The following is a 23,539-nucleotide window of genomic DNA, read 5'->3' as shown; positions in this document are numbered from 1 at the left end:
GATAATAAAACCTAGTGTGGATACTACTGACTAAATTCACCATGCATACCCCCCGAAGTTTCCCACTTGTATCTAAGAGGTCAAACGTACTGGCCAGACAAATGATTCTAATAGTGTTTTGAATTTAATGACAATTGTTTATGCTCTACTTCCTAAACAATGATATATGCCTCTACCTGGGATTTTCAGGAAATAATACGGATGTCTCAGGAATCCCTGATTTGGACAGGATAAGCTCTTCTTGAGCTAGAAAATAAACAAATGAGTTGTATGGGTCATTGAAATGTTCTCTGTAGTGGAGATATCTGCTGTCTACCCGAGACTCTTGTTCCCTTTATGGAATTGTTGCTGCCCAACCAGAAACCACAATGCCCAGTCGCCATTGCATCTTAGGTGAAGCCACATCATGAGTTCTCACAATAGAATTAGATCAGAAGTCATATACATCACCTCTAGGCTGAGATGGTTAAGTGTCTTCTCTGCCTTCTCTTTCCACAAGAAAGCAAATAATTCTAAGAACCTGAAGGATAGCGAACCCACAAGTTGGGAGGAGCCTGGGTCCCTTTGCATGCAAAGCCTTTGGTCAATACTTGCATTGGATTATATCACGAGGTGGAAATAAATTATCACTCTCTTGTGGTAAGCCACAGAAATGTTGGGATTTGTGATAGCTAATAACATTATCCTAAGTAATTTATTCTGCAATAAAAACTATGAATTAAGCCTGAAGAAAGTGACATCAGTTTCCAGTGGAGAAATATAGATAATGAAATGAAATACCCCAAAAGGTTAACTGAAGGGCAGAGAATCTTAAATTAAAAACCTCAGTCTAAGCAGACTTGAATAGTTTAGAAAAATCCATAATGATCTTAAAACAGAAAACAAATGAGGCTTGTCTAGTCCAGTCATTTCTCCCTTCAGGCAGAAGAAAGAATCCCAGAGAGGGGAAGGAACTCGTCTCATATAACTGTTAGTGGTGGATGTAGGACTAGAACTTACGTTTTCTGGCTCCTAGGCTAATGCATCACTCCATACATCTTATAGATGCAGTTTGAACATCTAAGAAGTTATCACCTTCTTCTGAAAGCCCCTCTGTGCCCTTGCCCCCATAGGTAAGTACCCCATAGATAAGTACCCCAACTCCTGTGTGCCCATCAACCCTGTGCAGACCTGTATCATAATCCTTATTGCACTGCATAGAGATCAATTTGGCCACCTCTTCTCCTAGATTACTATTTATTGATTCCTTAGTGACTAGCAGCTGAATATATTGAATTATGACCCTGTCCCCCTAGTTCTCTAAAACTGCTCTTGTTAAAGTTACCTGTGGCCACCATGTTGTCAAATCCAAAGGCTACATCTTTGTCTGCACTTGATTACCTCTCAGCAGCATTTAATACAAGCGACCACTCTCTCTTTTCACTCATTCTTTTAGCACACATTTCTTTGTGTGTTATAAGGGAATTGGTTGCCCACTTAATTGGCTTCTGTTCTTCTACCAACATTCTAAATGTTGGTAAACCTCAATTTGGTCCTGGGCTCCATTCTCCATTCACAATTTCTCCCTAGGCAGTTTCATCTGCCCATGACTTTTAATTACATTCATATGCTAATGGATTTCCATTTTATAAATCTAAGCCTTGACATCTACTTTAACTACAGACCCATATATTCAAACACCACCTTGGCAACTGCCACTTGAATGTGTAATAGGTATTTCAAAATTAACATGATTCAAACAGAAACTCTTTAATCTCTCCTCCAGAAACTTATACCCACTTACAACTTTTCCTATCTTAGTAAGCATCACTGCCATATATCCATTTTCTCAAGGCAAAAACCTGCACAAGATCCTTGATTATTTTCTTTCTCTTACCCCCATCCCTACTCAGTCCATCAGAAAGTCCCATTGACCATACCCAAAAACATATCTGAATTCATCGTCTTCTGTCCATCTTCACTACAGCACCATCCTGGTCCACCACCAAAATTTTACCTGGACAACTGTATAAAACTAATCTCCCTTCTATTCCTATCCTTTTCCATCTTTTTCTGTAGAGAAGGCAGTACCATTTAAAAAGTATGATTCAGATCTCTGTGGCAGGAACTGCCGGTTTCCATCTCTATCTCCATTGTCCCTTTTCTCATTAGTAATAGAATTCAGTGTTATTCAGGACAGCGAAATTCTTCAGCTTCCCTTGCAACTGGATATAGTCATGTGACTAGGATCCGATCAATGGGATGTAAGAGGAAATACTAGGTAGGACTTTTAGAAGATCCTTTAAAAGGGAGGGGACATCCTTTCATGTTTTGGCTTCTTTCTCCTTCTGGCATTAAATGTGCTGGCTGGAGCCTCAGCAGCTGTTTTGGACCAAGGTCCCTGATGATCATGAAGCCTCCATACTAGTCCCAGTGATGAGACAAGCCTTTTACATGAGAAATACATAAATATAATACATTTGATAATAAATAAATTTAAGCCACACTAGCTAGGTCCTTATCATATGCAACCAATACTCATTCTAACTGATATATTTCTAATGTGTTCCAATTCACTTAGACTGAAATTTAGACTATTTATCAAAGTCTACAAGGCCCCTCGAAGATTTTATTGCTTAATCTCTTCATTGTCTGTCAGCTGCCATTAAAATTCAAATTTATGAGAATAGACATGTCTATCATTAATAATAAAATAAAAATTAATAATAAATGTCTATCATTTTTCACTACTATGGTCCAAATATCTAGGTCACTTCCTGGCACAGGGTAGATGCTTAATAAATGTTTGTTGCATACATGCACATTTGTTGAAAATAAGTCAATTAGTAAAATGAAAATGCTATTCCTCCTTCAACACTTTATGTTTAAAATTGTAATGGTGGCCAGGCACAGTGGCTCATCCCTATAATCCCAACACTTCAACACTTTGGGAGGCTGAGGTGGGAGGATCATTTGAGTCCAGGAGTTTGAGACCAGCTTAGGCAACATGGCAAGACCTGTCTACAAAAAGAACAAAAGAAGAAGAAAAAATTAGCGGCATGTGGTGTTATGTGCCTGTAGTCCCACCTACTTGGGAGTCTGAGGTTGGAGGATGGCTTGAGCCTGGAAGTTTGAGACTGCAGTAAGCCCACATCATGCCACTACATTCCAGCCTGGGCAACAGAGCAAGACTCTGTCTCAAAATAAATAAATAAATAAATTGTAATGGTGATAGAATGGAATGCGAAGATTGGATAGATAAAGCAAACAGATTCAGGGCGTACAAAGTATGCCCTTTGTCATTATGTCATTTATTGCTTGGGTGAATCATATTATTATTACTATTTTTTTTTTTTTTTTTGGATGGAGTTTCACTCTGTTGCCTAGTCTAGAGCGCAGTGGTGCGATCTTGGCTCACTGCAACCTCTGCCCCCTGAGTTCAAGTGATTCTCGTGCCTCAGCCTCCCTAGTAGCTGGGATTACAGGCCCGCACCACCATGCCTGGCTAATTTTATATTTTCTTTTCTTTTCTTTTCTTTTTATTGAGATGGAGTCTCATCCTGTCACCCAGGCTGGACTGCAGTGGCACGATATCAGCTCACTACAACTTCCGCCTCCCAGGTTCAAGTGATTCTCCTGCCTCAGCCTCCCAAGTAGCTGGGACTACAGGTGTGTGCCACCATGCCTGGCTAATTTTTTGTATTTTTAGTGGAGATGGGGTTTCACTGTGTTAGCTAGGATGGTCTCGATCTCCTGACCTCGTGATCCCCCCACCTCAGCCTCCCAAAGTGCTGCAATTACAGGCATGAGCCACTGTGCCCAACCAGAATCATATTATTTTTGATTCTCATTTTTTTATTTACAAAGGAGATGCTATATTAAGAGTTTCCTACTACAAGGAGAATCTGTAAAAATCAAAAGAAAAAAGATACAAAATGCCTGTAGGTTCTCAAAAGAAAAGAGAAAAGCAAAGATATCACCTGCCCACCTTATAGTTTCAAATAACTAAAAATAAGACTTTAGGTTCAAGATGTCAGACTACCTCTTGGGTTTATCTTCTATCTCCCCAAGTTCAGGACATTTAGCTAAGTAAGTGAGAATAAAATGATTTTTTTTTTTTTTTTTTTGAGACAGGGCCTTGCTCTGTTGCTCAGGCTGGAGTGCAGTGGCACGATCATAGCTCACTGCAGCCTCAACCTCCCTGGCTCAAGGGATCTTCCCATCTCACCCTGCTGAGTAGCTGGGGCTACAGGCGCCTGCCACCACACCCAGCTAATTTTTTGTATTTTTTGTGGAGGGGGGTTTCATCAGGCTTCTCAGGCTGGTCTTGAACTCTCGAGCTCAAGCAATCCACCTGTCTCAGCCTCTCAAAATGCTGGGATTACAGGTGAGCCACTGTGCTTGGTAAGAATAAAATGATCTCTGAAAGTATAAATTCCACATGTATAGGATGGAAGGGCCACGCTCCTGTCTTAGGGTCACTTAGCTACCCGTCTGCCTAGAATAGTCTTCCTCAGTCACTCACACAGCAAAATCCCTCACTTCCTCTGTCTTTACATGAATCTTGCTTTGCAGTGAAGGCACCCAAATGACTCTGCGCTCCTTATCTTCCTTGTCCTACCCAACATTCTTTTCTGTTTTCCTCCATGGGATTTATCACTTATACTATATGCTTTTTTTTTTTTTTTTGAGAGTTGGGGTCTTGCTCTGTCACCCAGGCTGGCGTATAGTAGGGTGAACATGGCTTACTGCAGTCTCAAACTTTCGGCCTCAAGCAATACTATTGAGTAGCCGGGACTACAGGCACAAGCCATCACACCTGGCTAATTTTTTTTTAAGAGATGGGGTCTTGCTCTCCTGTCCAGGCTGGTCTTGAACCCTTGGCCTCAAGCCTCCAAAGCCACTGGGATTATAGGCATGAGCCATTGCACCCAGAAATTTACTTCTTTATTATGTTTTTGTTCTCCACTGTCGACTTTCCCCCAACAGAATGCTGTTTTGTTCACCGATGCAAAACACTGATGCTGTTTTGTTCAGATGCCTAGAACAGTAAGCAGTGCCTGGCACATAGTAGGAACCCAATAAATAATTGTGGAATGAGTAAATGAAATGCTGAATGAAAGTTCAACATATCTGTAGAAGATAAAGGAGTGAGAAGAGTAGTCATTGATGAAATAGGTGGAAGAAGCTGAAGGGCAGCGCCCAGGAGGGTAAACCATTGGAATGAATCAAGACTTAGAAAATAACAGTTCTTAAGAAGGACATGAGGACCAAAAGATAATTGAAAGGGAACCAGCTACCAGCTTCCTCCCTATCTGATTCACACATAATGCAGTGGTCCTGAATCTCCTCCAATTATGTCTTTTTTTTCCCTTTTGGGGAGAGCAGTGGCCACGATCATGGCTCACTGCATCCTTGAACTCCTGGGCTCAAGAGATCCTCCCACCTCAACTTCCTGAGAAACTGGGACTATAGATGTGCGAAACCATGCCTGGCTAATTTTCTTATTTTTAATTTTTTGTAGAAACAGAGTCTCAGTTTGTTGTCCAGGCTGGTCTTGAACTCCTGGCTTCAAGTGATCCTTCCACCCCAGCTTCCCAAAGTGCTGGGATTACAAGCGTGAGCCACCACACTTGGTCCCAATTATGTCCTTGACTGGTATTGCCTAAAGGTTATACTCCACACTTTGGGAGATTCAAGGATAATGGATAGAGAGAGTATCTATCTGTCTAGGATAGATGGAAGCAGGATGTTTTAAGGAAGACATTGCAAAAAAAAAAAGTTTCCTAGTAACTCTAGGAAAAATAAACATTTGTTAAGAAATCTATTCACAGTATATTACTTGGTTTGTAATGGACAACATTTACATAGTCTTAATAATGTAAACACTTCACTGACTTATCTAATGCCAGTTGTATGACAATATTGGGGAGAGGGGCCGAGGAGTGGTGTAACAGAGTTAAATCCTCATCTGCCATAGCCAGAAAACAGATGTCAGAATTTGATTTTTTAAAAAATCAATAAAAGCAATATTAATATACCATTTAGTATATGGAGGTAACGACTAGAAAGAATAGCTAAATTAAAAATGTTTGCCCCTGCCGGGCGCGGTGGCTCAAGCCTGTAATCCCAGCACTTTGGGAGGCCGAGATGGGCGGATCACGAGGTCAGGAGATTGAGACCATCCTGTCTAACATGGTGAAACCCCATCTGTACTAAAAAAATACAAAAATCTAGCCGGGCGAGGTGGCGGGCGCCTGTAGTCCCAGCTACTCGGGAGGCTAAGGCAGGAGAATGGTGTAAACCCAGGAGGCAGAGCTTGCAGTGAGCTGAGATCTGGCCACTGCACCCCAGCCTGGGCGACAGAGTGAGACTCCATCTCAAAACAAACAAACAAACAAACAAACAAAAAATGTTTGCCCCTGACTGGAACTACTGAAGGTGTGTGCGACAGTGGGCCATGGGATTACTGTTTTAGGATACAACATTTAGGGAATTTACAAAGTCTCTACAGTTTGTCTAGTCGATAGACTTCCGAACAGGTGAAAAATTCTGATAGGAGAAATAGTAGAGCTGTGGCCTCACTCAGGTGGAGGTGCTGATGGAAGGGCTACCAGCAGACATTATTCAGAGACATTTGGTCACATATGCTCCAGAACTGAACTGCCAGTTGATTGGAAAATCTGCAAATAACTGAAATTGTTTGCTTTGATGACAACAGTCAGCCTGCTAAAGGCCAGCTGTTCAAACTGACCTGTCTTCTAGCTGTCAGTGTATTTTAGCTTATTTTATCCCCCAAAATAAAACATCAATCTACCAAAAAATACATCTATATATATGTATGTGCGTGTATGTGTGTGTGTATGTGTATGACTCACTGACCCCACACAGTCAAATATTCTTCTTTTCCCTTTCCCTCATCTCTTTCCATCATTTCATCTCCTACTGATACTTTCATTGGTTCTTTGAGTAGGGCCCTGTGTGGGATCCTTCACTAAAGCTTCCTTAATTCAGGCAGCACATCTTCTCAGTGCTCCACAGTCTGCCCCCCTTACCCCTGTCTCATTCTAGCAGTCCACGCCCAAGGGTCTTCTCACCCTCCCAAAGGCACTCTGGGAAGAACTTAAAATGGTTCCAGTCCTGCTCTTTCTCCCAGGTGGGTTTTATCTGATCCATGAGAAACCCTCACACATCCTTTCCCACAGTCTGGGATGGCAGCTTGATCCCAATGCAGCCACAGGCCACTTCAGCCTTCTTAGGCAGGAGGCAGGCCCCAGGGTTCTATGTCCTCTGATTCTAAGGAAGACACCTCACTAGGCTTGAGGTGATGAAGTAAACAACCCACTTGAGGAGGGCACACAACACCTCATCAGTTCTCACCAAAGAGAGCTCTTCACAAATCCTGGCCTTCTACACACTCTTCCTCATTTCTGTGTCTTACATCTGGGCAAAGGATCCAAGATTATAATTGATTCTCAGCTATTTCCTTTGTAAATTCTGTATATCCACTGCCTCAGTTTGAATTGCAGCATTCATTGTATCTTGGTGCTCTGGCACAAATTTCAATTTCAACATCATGTTACACACATACCATTTTTGTGATATAATAATAATGATATTACCAATTTTGTAAAAATATAACAGATGAGAGAGAATTTAATACATACTAGTAATAGAACTAAACTCAGGTAGGTATACATTCCCCTGACATCTTCCTTGCCCCAGTGAGGGTGAGACTACTGCTGAAGTCTTATCCTCTTTGTTTTTTTTGTTTTTTGTTTTTTGTTTTTTTTGAGACGGAGTCTTGCTCTGTCACCCAGGCTGGACTGCAGTGGCTGGATCTCAGCTCACTGCAAGCTCCGCCTCCCGGGTTTACACCATTCTCCTGCCTCAGCCTCCCATGTAGCTGGGACTACAGGCGCCCGCCACCTCGCCCGGCTAGTTTTTTGTATTTTTTTAGTAGAGACGGGGTTTCACCGTGTTAGCCAGGATGGTCTCGATCTCCTGACCTCATGATCCGCCTGTCTCGGCCTCCCAAAGTGCTGGGATTACAAGCTTGAGCCACTGTGCCCGACCCTGTTATCCTCTTTGTACTCAAGTTCTCAGAGGACTAGAAATCTTCATAGTCCAGATCTTAAAGCTCTGAACTTACAGCCTGATTCCTGCCTTCCAAAAAGAGAGATGGACTAGTGTGAGTGCAGTTTCAACAACATGCTTGTCCCACTGTGCAAAGCTGCAACTTTCTCACTCTTTTGATTTCTACTTCATGCTGTGTCTATGAACTTCCTATCTTCTGGCAAGTATTACCTAAAAGTCCAACCCCACATTTGGGGGAGCTCAGGTATAATGAGCAGAGGATGAACTTAGGAATTAGACTGATGGCAGATTGAATAAAGCCTGTCACTCATTCTGTGGTATTGGGTAAGTTACTTAAGCTTCCAGAACCACAATTTAAAAAATCTACACAATGAAAATAACCCTCATCAACCTTAAAAGGTTAATACGAGGATCCACTGAGAATGCACATGAAATAGAGAACGAATGAGAAAAAAAATTTTATTTTGCACCTGCTATCTGCTAGGCACTTTAGATACATTTCTTCCTGATTTTTAATATCCTTATAATATAGGAGTCCTCTACTTGTAGCCTCTGATTTCCCAACCAGATTTAGCCATAATCACCAAGGTCCTCTGACTAGGGTAGACAGCCCGTTAGGAGCTCCCTGGCCACCATGAATGGGGGCTAGAATTGGTATTATAGCTCTATGTCTGACACCTATCATGCCCGCAGTGACTGAGTCTTTGGGTCCTTACATCCCTCAAATCCTCTGCTATGTTTTCTCAGATCACATAGCTGATTGGTGTTATTGGTTTGTAACTTTTTAAATTTGCTTCTCAGATGGTCTTGAATTCCTGCCCTGAAACCAAGCCCTCTTTTCTGGAGCCCTGACCTGCTTAGCCCTGGCTAATTCTCTCTCAATCATATTCTTGTCCCACTGGAACCTGTTTCAAACTAGACCAACAAAGCAATAATATTCTTATCTGCCAAGAAACACCATGTCATCATGTCAGATTGTACCCCCCTTTGGATTCCATCCTTTGGTGTGAATTAAGTGGGATATTTTAGTTTAAGTTCTGGTCACACCCCATTTTGCCAGAGCCCCTATCCCCAAATCATCCCTGACAGTTATAGTGAGATTGGTTCACTAGACTCAATACAGGTACATTCCCTTACTCTTCTCTTCACCATTGGCCTAGGCTGCTGAAGTCTCATTCTTTGTGCCCAAGCCACTTATGGGACTTGAAGCCCTCAAGGTCCACACCCACTCCTTCTATATCTTAGTCTCTACATTTCCCAAGCACAGTTAGGATAATTTAAAAATGAAGTAGGTTACTTCCAAATCCATGAGACGTAGCCATCTTTTTAATGGCATCCATGTCTAAAGTGTTGAGCCGAATATTCACTGTGAAGTGATGATAGGGAATGAAGTCCTTGTTTCGGCAGTGGTCACACCTGTGGGCATCTTCTTCTAAAAAGCGGGCACATTTCAAGTGCATGGCTTTTCTCTGGTCCTTGAGCCACAGCTCGTAGGCTGTTTTCTGCATCATAGGGCTACAGAATCGAATCCTGTGGCACTCGATCACCTCATTCTCCAGTTCACGAAGCTCTTCCTCTTCACCGTGATCTGGAGAGAGCAAAAAGGGTTTTTTCAGCCAGGCAGTGGGCAACAGATCAGCCCCTTCTACCTAACACAGGTCAATTATTTGATCTAGATGGGTCCTTAAAAGGAAGCTGAGTCACTCTAGGCGCTACTCACCCATCCCTTCACTGGGCTTCAGAGACAAGGAGCGATAGTGCACCTCAAATGAGGTATCGTTCTGTTTCAGGGCATTTTGAAGCTCCTTGCCATTCCGGAAACAATGAAAAATGTTAGATTCCACTAGGGTTGCCAGGACCTTGATCATCATCTTCATATTCCAACAGGGGAGAATCTCAAACAACAACTCGGTGGTGAAGGTCAGGCCAATGATGGCAGCACATCTCACCAGCATTTGGTGGGAAAGGCTCATGCTATCCAGCTGGATCAGAGAGATTTCTGCAGGTAGAAGATCACACAGTAGAAAACTAGTTATTTGTCTTTATCAAATATGCTGTATTTGATACAACCATCCTGCTCTACAGTTCTTGTTGAAAGAAACTCAGTCAAGCTAAGTCAAAAGAAGTATTTGTTTAGTACCTAATTTGTGGATAGCACTTGTGCTGAGAGTACTAAAGATGCAGGCTTATGGCCTGGAAAGACACATGGCACAATGACCTGACAAAATTAAGATCGATTTCATGGTGTTCTGATTTTGTGCTAAAGTGTGACAAGCGTGTGTGAGGAGAGGAGAGAACATTATAATCACTATTGTCAGAAGGAGCAGGCCCTGCCATTCCTGTGCTTTGTTGACTTCCTCAGCTGGTCCTTCTGTATCTTCTTCTCTGGCTCCCCTTTCTGCTGGAAATTTTTCTCTCTATCTGCCCTGGAAATTTATGTCTTTTCATGACATACATTATCATCTCTGTGTCATGACCAATTGTCAGAAAGTTCACAGCTCCTATCCCAACGTTTCATCTAAGCTTGAATATCGTAGCTCACATGGCTTTCTGGACGTTTTGACCAGGATGTCCTTCTGTTAGGGACAAAATTAGAACTTCTCAACTTGCCCAAAAAACACAGTAGAAACTAAGCTAGTCTTTTTTTTTTTTTTTCACCTCACTCTTGTTGCCCAAGCTGGAGTGCAATGGCGCGATCTTGGCTCACTGCAACCTCCGCCTCCCAGGTTCAAGCAATTCTCCTGCCTCAGCCTCCCAAGTAGCTGGGATTACACGCATGCGCCACCATGCCAGGCTAATTTTTTTTTGTATTTTTAGTAGAGACAGGGTTTCTCCATGTTGGTCAGGCTGGTCTCTTGAACTCCCGGCCTCAAGTGATCTGCCCGCCTCAACCTCTCAAAGTGCTGGGATTACAGGAGTGAGCCACCGTACCTGGCCAATAATATGTCTTTCATATAAACTCTTGTTTGTCATTTATTTCTCATAAAAGTGGACGGCAGGAAGTATCTCAGTATTAGATTTCCTCCCTCATTATTTGGTTTCTGTTTAATTGAAAATGTACAATATGTCATTCTTTTATGCAGATCCTAGAATATACACAGGTGGAAAGATGGCTCTTAATTAGGAGAAAAGCCAGGCCTACCCTGGAGCCTTCTCCCTGCTTCAGGCAGTACAGAGCAAACACACAAACAACCTGTGTTGCTGTTTTTCTTTTTCGTTTTAAAAACAGACATCCTAGAGAAAACCAAAGTGAAGTTTAGGGACTAGAAAATAAATACCAGGTCAGATTTTCTTTTCTGTCTTTTCTTTTCTTTTCTTTTTCTATTGAGATGGAGTCTCACTCTGTCACCCAGGCTGGAGTGCAGTGGCTCACTGCAACCTCCGCCTCCCGGGTTCAAGCAATTCTCCTGCCTCAGCTTCCCAAGTAACTGGGATTATAGGCATGTGCCTGGCTAATTTGTTTGTATTTTTAGTAGAGACGGGGTTTCACCATGTTGGCCAGGTTGGTCTCGAACTCCTGACCTTGTGATCTGCCCGCCTCAGCCTCCCAAAGTCCTGGGATTACAGGCGTGAGCCACCGCGCCTGGTCAGATTTTCTTACCTTTTAATGATGTTGGAGGTGACAGGTTTTTCAGTCTGACACCACTTGCGAGGTAACAGACTTCACTTTCCTCATCACTTTGGAGAGTAACCATATTTAACCTCTCTATTGGCTTAATGAAATACTCTACAGGGGTATAAAAGGGAAGAAAAGTTGAGTCATTAGTCTGTCTTATAAGGTCTGATTTTCCAATGAACTTTGAGATGAATCTCATGTGAGGAAGAGTGTGCGGAGATGTATATTGGCTCACCAAGTATTCTGGAAACCTTTTTTTTGTTTTGTTTTGTTTTTTGTTTTTTTGAGACAGAGTCTCTCACTGTCGCCCAGGCTGGAGTGCAGTGGCGCGATCTTGGCTCACTGCAACCTCTGCCTCCTAGGTTCAAGAGATTCTCCTGCCTCAGCCTCCCAAGTAGCTGGGATTACAGCCGCCCACCACCATGCCTGGCTAATTTTTGTAGACACTGGGTTTCACCATGTTGGCTAGGCTGGTCTCAAACTCCTGACCTCAAGTGATCCGCCTGCCTTGGCCTCCCAAAGTACTGGGATTACAGGTATGAGCCACACTGCACGAGGCTGCTGGAAACCTTGTTCTAAGTAAAACTGATTAATGAAAATCTAGATGTACTAAAAAATGTTTTGTCTCCCTCTGTCAACCCTGCCCAACCAAAGGAACTGGCACTATTGATGTCTTCCATAGGATATAAGGCTTTACAAACATTTGATTCACAGTCAGATTATCAGAATGTATTACAGTATACAGAAACATGTATTTGTATGTATACATTTACATACCCACACTCAGATACAAACACATTCTGTGAGGCACTGTACTCTAATTAGGACATGGCTACATCAGAAAGAGATATTTTAATTGGTGAAGTTTGAATAGTAAATGTGCCTAGTAATTTGGTTTCCTAGTACTCCAAAATGCATTATTTTTCTGTCCCTTGAGCCATTCATGCAGTCCTTGATAGCTGCAAGACTATGCTAGGTGAGGTGGAAATAGGAAGGTGAATAAAACCAAGTTCCTTATTTCCTAGAGCTCTAAGTCATGTACGCAAAGAGCTGGACTGCCAGGCAGTACATGAGTGCCATGTGACTGGACACAAACAGTAAGCACCAGAGTTCACATCAATACAGGACATATTTATTGAGGACTTTCTGTGCATCATATCCAGTGAAGGCTATAAACATGAATAACACATGCTTCCGGCCCTCAAGGGGCTTAAAAATCTATGGAGACAGATATATAAGTAACCAATTATAACACCAGGATGAGTGACTTAAGAGCTAAAGAGCAAAGAGTAGCATGTGGTGGGAACAGAAAATAACAATTAAATCAGACTTGGTGGATTCAGAAAGGCTTGATACAGGAGGAAGTACTTTGATTGATCCTTGAAGGATGAAGAGATATTGTAAGCAGAAAGTGGAGGAGAGGCCAATGCAAAGGCACGGGAACCTCAGAGTACTTAGTGAGTTAGGGGAATGGAGTGGCCCAGCATGGCTAAAGTGCAGGGGCTGGAATGCTAAAGTGCTATGTGGGGGACCTGGAGACGTGTTCAGAGAGCTAGTTTGGGAGCACAGCATGGAGGGCATTAAACACCATAATATGAAGACTGGACCTTATAGACAAGAAGGAAAGATCACAGATTTCTGAAGAGGAGATACTAGTAATCCAACCAGTCATATTTAGGAAGGGAGCACTGGAAGCAGCATATGGAAAAGGCGCGAGATCAGGACGGGGAAGACTATGTAAGGAGTTATAATAATGGAATGTCAAGAAGTGAGGATGGATAGAACTGGGTAAGTGGTTCAGCAAGGAGAAAGCAAATACTAAAGACATGGAGGAAATGGGGCCTAAGCAAGACAGTGATAGAAGTGACAGAGACATGGAGTACAGAAGGAAGGGTGGTTGAGGAGGGAGGATAATGCATGAAGTTTTAGATTTATTAAGTTTAAGGGAATCTGTGGAATAGTTCAGTAGGCAATTGGAAATATGGGTGTGGAACTAAGGGTGAGGTTAGGGTTCGACACACACATGAAGGCTGAGAAATAGATGAGTAAATGAAAACAACTGGGGAAAGAGTTGTTTCTAATTCTGGCAAGCTAGCAAAAGGAGAGGGTTAGGGATAGAACTTGAAGAATGTCCCAAGAGGAGTAGACCCAGGGAGAGAGCCAAGAAGCATCTGATGACTAGTCAGAGAGGGGAACAGGAGGAGTGTGGGGTCAGGGAAGCCAAGGAAGGATAGCATACCAAAAAGGGGGTTGTGTGTGTGTGTGGGTATGTGTATGTATTAGGAGTAGGAGAGAGGGGCTCAAGGGTATGATGTGGTCCATGCTCTTTTATGCTTATTTCCCCTTTCAGGACCTCGCACTGCGACAACCATTCTTTCCATCACTCAGCCAGTATTAACTGATTGCCTCTAGGTGCTAGGAATTTTCCTAGGATTGGGGATTCAGGAGAGCACAAGACTCCCTGGCTCATGAAGCTCACATTCTAATGGGAGACAAACATTAAACAATAGATAAATACATTAATAGGATAATCTCATAATGTAATTCAATTGTGTGAAATAAATAAAAGGGTGATACACAGAATGTACTCTTTACTCAGGTTTGCCTGTTGTCAGCCTTTGCCCCATTTACTATATCCTAGGTTCCTTCTAGGTGTACGTATTTTTCTGAAGCATTTGAATATAAGTCACACACATCACACCCTATACTCCCAAATACTTAACTCTGTATTTTCTAAAAATATTGACACTCTTTTGTTTGTTTTGTTTTTTTTGAGACAAGGTCTCACTCCTATTGCCCAGACTGGAGTGGAGAGGCATGATCATAGCTTGCTGCAGCCTCAACCTCCCTGGCTCAAGCAATCCTCCCACCTCAGCCTCCCAGGTAGCTGGGACTACAGGCGTGCAACACCACACCCTGCTAATTTTTGTATTTTTAGTAGAGATGGGGTTTTTTCATGTTGTCCAGGAAGGTCTCAAACTCCTGGGCTCAAGCGATCTGGCCCCCTCGGACTCCCAAAGAACTGGGATTACAGGTGTGGGCCACTGCACCTGGCCAACACTCTCTTATATAACTAGAGTATAGTTATCACCTTCAAGAAACTTAACATTGGTCAGGCTCAGTGGCTCACGCCTGTAATCCCAGCACTTTGGGAGGCTGAGGCGGGTGGATCACAAGTTCAGGAGTTCAAGACCAGCCTGGCCAAGGTGGTGAAACCCGGTCTCTCCCAAAAATGCAAAAAAAAAATTAGCCAGGTGTGGTGGCAGTTGCCTGTAATCCCAGATACTCGGGAGGCTGATACAGAGAATTGTTTGAACCCAGGAGGCGGAGGCTGCAGTGAGCCAAGATCGTGCCACTGCACTCCGGTCTGGGCGACAGAGTGTCTCAAAAAAAAAAAAAAAGAAATTTAACATTGATACAATACTTTAGTCTACTGTCCGTATCCCAATTTTGTGAATTGACCAAAAAATATCCTTTAACATTCTCTTTTCTTCCAGTATAGGATCCAGTCCAGGATTATGTATCATATTTATTTTTTTAATTGAACTGAAATTCAGCTAACATGCAATTAATTATTTTAAAGTATACAATTCAGCGGCCTGTAGTGCATTCACAACACTGTATAACCAGAATCTCTCCTTAATTTCAATTTCTAAAAATTAAGACACAAAAGACACTAAAGGGTTTTAAATAGAGAAGACACCTGATTATGTTTTAAAAAGCTCATAACAGGGCCAGGCACAGTGGCTCACACCTGTAATCCCAGCACTTTGGGAGGCCGAGGCAGGTGGATCATTTGAGGTCAGGAGTTCAAGACCAGCCTGGCCAACGTGGCAAAACTCTGTCTCTACTGAAAATACGAAAATTAGCCGGGCAGTAGTGGCGCATGCCTGTAATCCCAGCTACTCGGGAGGCTGAGACAGGAGAATTGCTCGAGTCCAGGAGACGGAGATTGCAGTGAGCTGAGATCGCTCCACTGCACTCCAACCTGGACAACAGAGTGAGACTGTGTCTCAAAAAAAAAAAAGCTCATAACAGATACTACATAAATATTTATTGAACAAATAAACAAAGTAAACAAATGTATAAAATTCAGAAATAATATTTACTCCGCAGTATTTATATTTACATATCGCTTTCCTTTAATCCATTGGCATCTTAATATTATTATAATGGAATTATTTAGTCTAAAATAATGATCATAGCAGTCATTATTGATATAATGATCCATTATCATCTTTAAAACTAATTTGGCCAGAGAAAATCTTTTCTATTTTTGCATCACAATCATCCAGAAAAAAAAAAATTGATCTTTCCTTAAAAAGCAAGCTTATGTTTCTTGCTCCTTAAAAAAAAAAGTTGGAACTTTGCCCTCTTCTCTCAGATAACCATCTGTCTCATTTCTCCTACAGATATGCCCTCGGGGGCCACATGGTCCTGTAGTCATGCTATTGAACAAGAAGTGAGAGGCAACAGATGCAGCACAGACTGAAACATGGATAGGGACATCTGAGCATCATTCATTCACCCAGGAGGCAGGGGTTTTAGGAAGCAAGAGGAATCTTTTTTGTGAAATGTCCCTCATGGTCACCTTTAGGTGGTGATTTTCTATCCTGCTACATAGAGACAGCAGCACCATAAGTCCTTTATTGCACCATATTCACCTCAACATGACACTGATCTCACATCTAAATTCTTGTCTTTAAATTCAGTCACAGAGGAATAATTTTTGACCCTCTAGGTTTAGTAATATGAATACACGTTGTGCTTATCGCTGTTAAATCATCTTATCACTTAATTTGAGTCACAAAAAAATGAAGAGGCTTTCGATTCCAGGAAGAGAGAGTTGGTATGTTTTCTCCTATTCCTCCTGCTGTATATAATTAAAACCCCTAGACATTATGTGTAAAACAAACAGAAGAGGACACTGAAGGTGGAGAGAAGTCAGACCAGCTAGGGACCTTAGGATCTAAGGAGAAACGTGGCAGTGGGTCCCATGGCAGGGCTTTCTTTTTGCCTCACGTGTCCGAGACTTAGAGCTGAAGAATCTAGCAACTCAGAAACACCAAGGGAATGCAAAGAAAAAAAGTCCCACTTAAAGCCTGTTCTATCTAGCCTTAATTCTCTACTTTCCAACTTGTATTCTCTGGCCCCCACCCTTCTCCCTGCAATAAAATTATTTTCCTAAAAATTCCAACTGGCCTCCTTCATGCCATCACTTCACATTTCATCCCGGTGTATATTTGTGTAGCACAGGATCTTTGTTGATAACTCACTTCATACTAGAAATTTTACCTCTGGCAAAAAAGGAAAGGCTTTTAGAAAATAACATCAAAGTGGCCCTTCAGTTCTGGGCCCTAAGATTTGTCAGTGTCCTTTCATTTCTACTATAGTTCCTTTTTTTTTTTTTTGGGACAGAGTCTCACTCTGTTGCCCAAGCTGGAGTGCAGTGGTGCAATCTCAGCTCACTGCAACCTCCACCTCCCAGGCTCAAGAGATTCTCCTGCCTCAGCCTCCTGAGTAGCGGAGATTACAGGCGCCCACCACCACACCTGGCTAATTTTTGTATTTTTAGTACAGATGGGGTTTCACCATGTTGGCCAGGCTGGTCTTGAACTCCTGACCTCAAGTGATCTGCCCGCCTTGGGCTCCGAAAGTGCTGAGATTTAGGCGTGAGCCGCCGCGCCCAGCCATGGTCATACAATCTTTAGCCAAGTCCAGTGAGTCCCAGGCAATGTTAAGTTCTCTTACAATCTGGAATATCAGATCCAATAATTCCTGGCTCCCCAGAACCCTCTGACTCTACAGGAAGCAGCCTGTGGAATAGCCCATTTTTGCTACCTTCTCTGAATGAAAACTTAAGTTAGGCAGAACAGGGTAAGAAAGAACCATCACTGCAGGACTTACTGAACAGGTTATTCCAGGTCCTATTTGTCTTTTCCTCAGACTCCGTTTGTTGGAAAATGAGTACCTTGTGATGTTCCAAGTTTTTAAGCAATTCTTCACAGTAAAATGGAATCCCACAGCTTCCCTCCACCAGGTACCTGTAGTGAAAATAAGGCAATCTGTTTACATTGAAGATACATCTTTTAGGAAGGAAAAGCATTTAAGTCTTCTCAATCACTTGAAAATAATTTCTTGTCATTCTTCATTTGTTTCTGTTTGTTTTCAAGTTTGAGGCATTGCTTTGTTTTTTTATTTCACTTATGTGTGTATACAATAAGTGTGCACATGCTTTATTTATAGTTTTTAAAACAGACATTGGAAGGATAAACCAAAAACTAATCAAAGTGGTTACCTATAGGATAAGGGAGGGAAGCAAGACTAAGGATGTACCTTTTTGGCTTTGGAAAGATATACATGTTCTATATAATTTAAACAGAGAGAAAGGGGGAAAGAGAGAGAGACAGAGAGAATGAGGGCCAAATTGGTGCCTGGAGTGATCTTAAATGAGCCTTTGTTCAAGACATCTTTCTTCCAGAAGCACGGCAACCTCATTGCAGATACTAAGATGGGCTGTAAACAGCCAGCTAAAGAAGAAACATTCGCTATGTTGTTAAGGTAACTGCTGTCAGGACCCCAGGAGAGCCAGGCTCAGTGGCTCACGCCTGTAATCCCAGCACTTTGGGAGGCCGAGGAGGGCGGATCACCTGAGGTCGGGAGTTCAAGACCAGCCTGATCAACGTGGATAAACCTCATCTCTACTAAAAATACAAAATTAGCTGGGTGTAGTGGGGCATGCCTGCAATCGCAGCTACTCAGGAGGCTGTGGCAGGAGAATTGCTTGAACTTGGGAGGTGGAGGTTGTGGTGAGCCGAGATTGCGCCATTGCACTCCAGCCTGGGCAACAAGAGCGAAACTATGTCTAAAAAACAAACAAAAACAAAAAACAAACAAACAAAAAAACCCAAAGGAAACCCCAGGAGAGGAACCACTGAAAAGCTCAGAGAGCACTCACCAGTGAGTCAGCTTTCCACATCTGCCATGGACAGAGAACACCAATACCAGACCACACCATTGCCAGCCAGGTAAAACCTTGCTTAGTTGCAGGTCATAGTCTTTAACGCTTACCAGTTTGCCTTTCCTGTCACTTGCCCATAACAATGCTCTTCTTCACTGCAAGTTAAAGTGAGTATACCCATAGCCCCCATGATGAAAGGGAAACAGAGCCTTTCACTAAGCAAAGTTGGAGAAGGTGTAACAGGGAGACAACATGGAAAAGGTGAGCAACATCCATCCTACCAAGCATCATGAATGGCCCCTTCAAAAGGTGGACCAGACCAAGCACAGTGGCTCACGCCTGTAATCCCAGCATTTTGGGAAGCTGAGATGGGAGGATTGCTTGAGCCCAGGAGTTCAAGATCAGCCTGGGCAACACTGTGAGACCCCATCTCTACAGAAATAAAAAATTTACCAGGGGTACACACCTGTAGTTCTGGCTACTCAGAAAGCTGAGGCAGGAGGATGGCTTGAGCCCAGGAGGTCAAGGCTGCAGTGAGCCATGATGGCACCACTACACTCCAGCCTGGGTGACAGAGTGAGACCCTGTCTCAAAAGAAAACAAAAAAAAGAAAAGAAAAAAATTTTTTAAGGTGGGGCCAGGAAAGATACTGAAATAGGCACATCAAGACACATACTAAGAAATCTGATGAAGTCTGGACCAAGGGAATGAATGCAGATGTCAGGAGTTCAGAATAGAAAGAGGTTACTTACAAGTCCAGTTCTTTGGGGATGCAGCTCACATTGAGGTCAAGACAGATCTTGTTGGTGATGTCGTTAGGCTGTACTGCACCAACGGTGATGTAGGTGGTGTTCCTGTTCTTCATTATGGCACTGGCAGCTGCACAGGGAATGTCAACGAAGGGACACAGGGACATAATGATGAAGATAGGAAGAGTCCGGATAAGCTTCTCTATAAATCTCCAGGAGGTCGAATCCACAAACTGGGCCTCATGAATGATAAAAATAATCCATTCCTCTTTCACTGTCTGGACAAGATACAGAAAGAGAAAGAGAAAGAGAAACACTATAGGATGTCAGGTTTTTTTACATACGTATGGGTATGCATATGTATCCATTGAGTTTCCGGGTTTGCTTATGATGCAGCGAAAGAACTAAGTTCAATTTTTTCTTTCCAGTAACTTTGTATTATTTTTTGTTCCATTAACTTAGAATTTGTGGCTATTTGGACAGAGCTGGCTGGAATGGACTCTTCGTCAAATCTTTGTGTAAAGATAGTGCAAATTTGGAGGATAGAAGGAGTTTTAGGGGTACCCACAAAAGCCACCTGAAGTGCCCATTACATAAAAATAACTGGTTTGTTAATTATGAGTCATTTTAATCTATTGAACAATAAAATTCTCCTGGGGAAATCGACTTGACATTTATTCAACCAATGTATATTCAGCACATGCTTACTGAGCACCCCCTGGGCTAGGTGTTAAACAAAACTAGTCCTCGCCCTGCTGGCAGCTATGCTATTCTAGTTTGAAATGTGGTGTGTGTTACACTTAAAAAACAGATCATGTGTCCCTTTTCTCACATAGACTACCCTTCCCTAAGTAATCTGAATTATTTATTCACTCATTAAGCATTTATTGTGCGTCTATGAGGGTCAGGTGCTGTTCTAGGTACTGGGAATACAGTCTCAAACAAAATATGGAGCCTATATTTTAGTGTCAACCACTTATGTAACAGGCTCTGCCTTACCACTGTGTAAGGTGTCACAATGGAGAAAACCCACTCCCCAATTCTCACTGGTCCAGACTGCTAATGGCTGCTTTTTGTTTCCCTCTGCGAAGAGACTGAGTTAACCCATTCTTTCTCTTTGTGCTTGACAGTCATTATAAAGTGTTACAACCTGCCTTGTTCACATATACATAAGTCTACTCCTACAGCCCCATTCTGTCACCAAATAGCCCTTTGCCTAGCCCTGAGAACAGTTTAATGAGGAGGTAAGCACTACATTGTTTTGATTTTGACTGGTATCTTTAAAAAGATGGGGAGATGGAAATGTAAGTTTTAACCTTAGGATAGCCTTGGTAATGAATTATTCATAAATTGAAGAGAACAAAGCAGGAACAAAAAAGCATGAATTCAATGATGAAACATTGGCCTGGTTTCTTCCAATTTAAAATGAGGATTGGGTTCTCTCTAATGTGAAAAAAAAAGTCAACACTTACATTGTACTTACTATGTTCCAAGTACTGCAGGATATTCTTTACATAATTAACTCATTTAATCCTCACAACATCCATATACAGTGGTACTATTGAATCTATTTACTGAGAAAATTTGGGCACAGAGAGGTTAAGTAACTTGCCCAGGGTCACACAGATAGTTAATGGTCCAAAGACTTGTCAGTACACAATCAAACACAGCTTTGGTAGCAGTTTCCAAACAAGATTCTGCTTCAGTACCAACTGAAAAATTTTACAACAAAAGTAAACAACTAAATAGATTCTGAGGCCCAATCCACATCCTACTTTTTCAATCTTTAAAGTTAGAACTCACAAATCCATATTTTTAAAGGAGCTTCTTGTAAATACTTGTGATGCAAACAGTCTAAAGCCTGACATTTAGAAACTACTGATATTGTCTTGCCTATGACCTGAAGTGGAGAAGAAGAAAGTTGTATTATAAATATGATATAATGCCATAAACTTATATTGATCATTTATTATGTACAATTATGAGGCACATTGCTCATCAATAGTGATAAAGAAATGTTAAGAGACTCTCTGTTCTTAAGAAGCTCACAGGCTGGGTGCGGTGGCTCACACATGTAATCCCAGCACTTTGGGAGGCTGAGGTGGGGATCACGAGGTCAGGAGTTTGAGGACAGCCTGGCCAATATACTGAAACCCCATTTCTACCAAAAATACAAAAATTAGCTGGGTATGGTGGTGCGTGCCTGTAGTCCCAGCTAGTCGGGAGGCTGAGGCAGGAGAATCGCTTGAACCTCAGAGGCGGAGGCTGCAGTGAGCTGAGACCGCACCATTGCACTCCAGCCTGGGTGACAGAGCAAGACTATGTCACCAAAAAAAAGGGCTCACGATCTCCTGAGGGAGAGAGAAACAGATATATAAGCAATGAATGGCAATATACCATAATAGTATAGAGTGTATAGTATAACTAGAAATGTGTTCAAAGCCTTACAGAAGCCTGGTGGAAGAAGAGTTAGTCATGTCTAGTGATCTGGGGAAGTTCTCACCAAAGAGGTGACATTGAAAGATGAGCACCATTTCTCTAGGTTAAAAATAAATCTTTTGGCTTTTATCTTGTTACCACTGGGACTTATTTCGAGGGTATAAAGTATGGGTTGCTGTGATTTGCATATACTCTGAGAATTATATGAAGGATGAATTGAAGCAGAGAGGTGTGAAGCACAGAGTTTTTTGGAAATCTATGGAAATAGTCCAGGAAAAAATGATAAGAGCCTGGAACTATGGCAATAGGAAGGGAGGACAAGGAGATTCCAGAGACTCTCTAAGGTAAAAATAGTAGGACTTGGCCGTGAGTAAATGTGGGAATGTGGGTGAAAAAAAGGTAAGGATAACTTTAAATGATACAGAATGGCATAATTTGCTACTAATGAAATCAAGGATCAGGGTCAGGATGAGGAAGAAAGGGCACTATAGTAAAAAAATGAATTTGGCATTAGACACTCAACTCAGTGTGAGTCACTACATCCAAGTGGAATATCTAGAAGGTTCTTAGGAATATGGTTTTAGTGTTTATAAGAGAGGTGGGGACTGAAATATAAATTTGGTGATCAATATATAGCAGACAGTCATGATATTACTGGGAGAGAGAGAGCTAACTCTTGTTGAGTGTTTCTTATGAAAGAGGCACTGTTCTAAGGGTTTCTACATATAATCTAGTCATTTAAACTTACATCTCAGTGAGCTAGGTACTATTATTTTCCTCCATTTGATAGATGATAAAGCAGAAACGTAGAGAGGGTAAGTCACTGCTTGAGGTTGCTCAGGTAGCAAGTGATAGGCCTGGGGGTTCAAACCTCAGTGGTCTGACTACAGAGTCTGCATATGTAACGACTTTGGTACATTATATCTCAAGAAAGCATGAAAAAAGGAGGGCTGAGAGAGGCCAGTCTCCTAGGAGTGATGTTAAGGGACTCTTTTCAAGGCATCTAAATTCTAAACAGACCTTTAGCTTGAGGTTTGGAAGGATGGAGGAGAATGAAGTACTTTAGGATAAAGCCTTCACATACTGCAAAAGCCTCTTGCCAATGCGGTCAAACCACCTGGCTTCATGGTGATTTGCCCAGTTTTCTTCCCCCAACTTCTTGACCCACAGATGCTCTTACCTGCTCCAAGATCTTCATAAACAATACTTCCAATTGGTTTTGCTTTTTCAAGGTGCTCATCCTGGAAATCTCCCGAGAAATAGGAAACTGTACAAAGAATTATGAGAATATGAAGCATGGGAAAATAGCAAAGGGAACTACTGGCTGTGCGACTTTGGGCAAAACACTTAACTACTCTGTGTCTTAAAATCCTCATGTGTTAGATAAGTGGTGTCAACCTTTTTGGCCCCAGGGACCAGTTTTGTGGAAAACAGTTTTTCCGCGAACTGGGGCAGGGGGGATGATTTTGGGATGATTCAGGTGCATTACATTTATTGTGCACTTCTATTATTATTACACTGTAATATATGATGAAATAATTATACAACTTACTGTAATGTAGATAGAATCAGTGGGAGCCCTGAGCTTGTTTCCTTGCAACTAGATGGTCCCATATGGGGGTGATGGGAGACAGTGACAGATCATCAGGCATTAGATTCTCATATGGAGCATGCAGCCTAGATCGCTTGCATGCACAG

At 42.1% G+C, this 23,539-nt stretch overlaps 1 protein-coding gene across 1 annotated transcript in view; it reads right to left on the bottom strand.

Annotated features, from left to right (window-relative positions):
* The window catches only part of ADCY10 (adenylate cyclase 10), an 88,378-nt gene that overhangs the window by 29,758 nt on the left and 35,081 nt on the right, over positions 1 to 23,539 (bottom strand). The window contains exons 15-21 of the mRNA XM_007989636.3: positions 23,022 to 23,108; positions 19,406 to 19,680; positions 17,600 to 17,736; positions 11,678 to 11,803; positions 9,797 to 10,075; positions 9,374 to 9,664; positions 177 to 246 (exon numbers count right to left, since the gene is read on the bottom strand). Coding sequence (XP_007987827.2) covers positions 177 to 246; positions 9,374 to 9,664; positions 9,797 to 10,075; positions 11,678 to 11,803; positions 17,600 to 17,736; positions 19,406 to 19,680; positions 23,022 to 23,108 — 1,265 coding nt within the window. The remainder of the gene's footprint in view (positions 1 to 176; positions 247 to 9,373; positions 9,665 to 9,796; positions 10,076 to 11,677; positions 11,804 to 17,599; positions 17,737 to 19,405; positions 19,681 to 23,021; positions 23,109 to 23,539) is intronic.

This window comes from Chlorocebus sabaeus, chromosome 25, assembly GCF_047675955.1.
Source record: "Chlorocebus sabaeus isolate Y175 chromosome 25, mChlSab1.0.hap1, whole genome shotgun sequence".
Classification (NCBI taxonomy): Eukaryota; Metazoa; Chordata; class Mammalia; order Primates; family Cercopithecidae; genus Chlorocebus; species Chlorocebus sabaeus.
The sequence above is the reverse complement of the archived record's forward strand: the minus strand, read 5'-3'. Positions and strand labels throughout refer to the sequence as shown.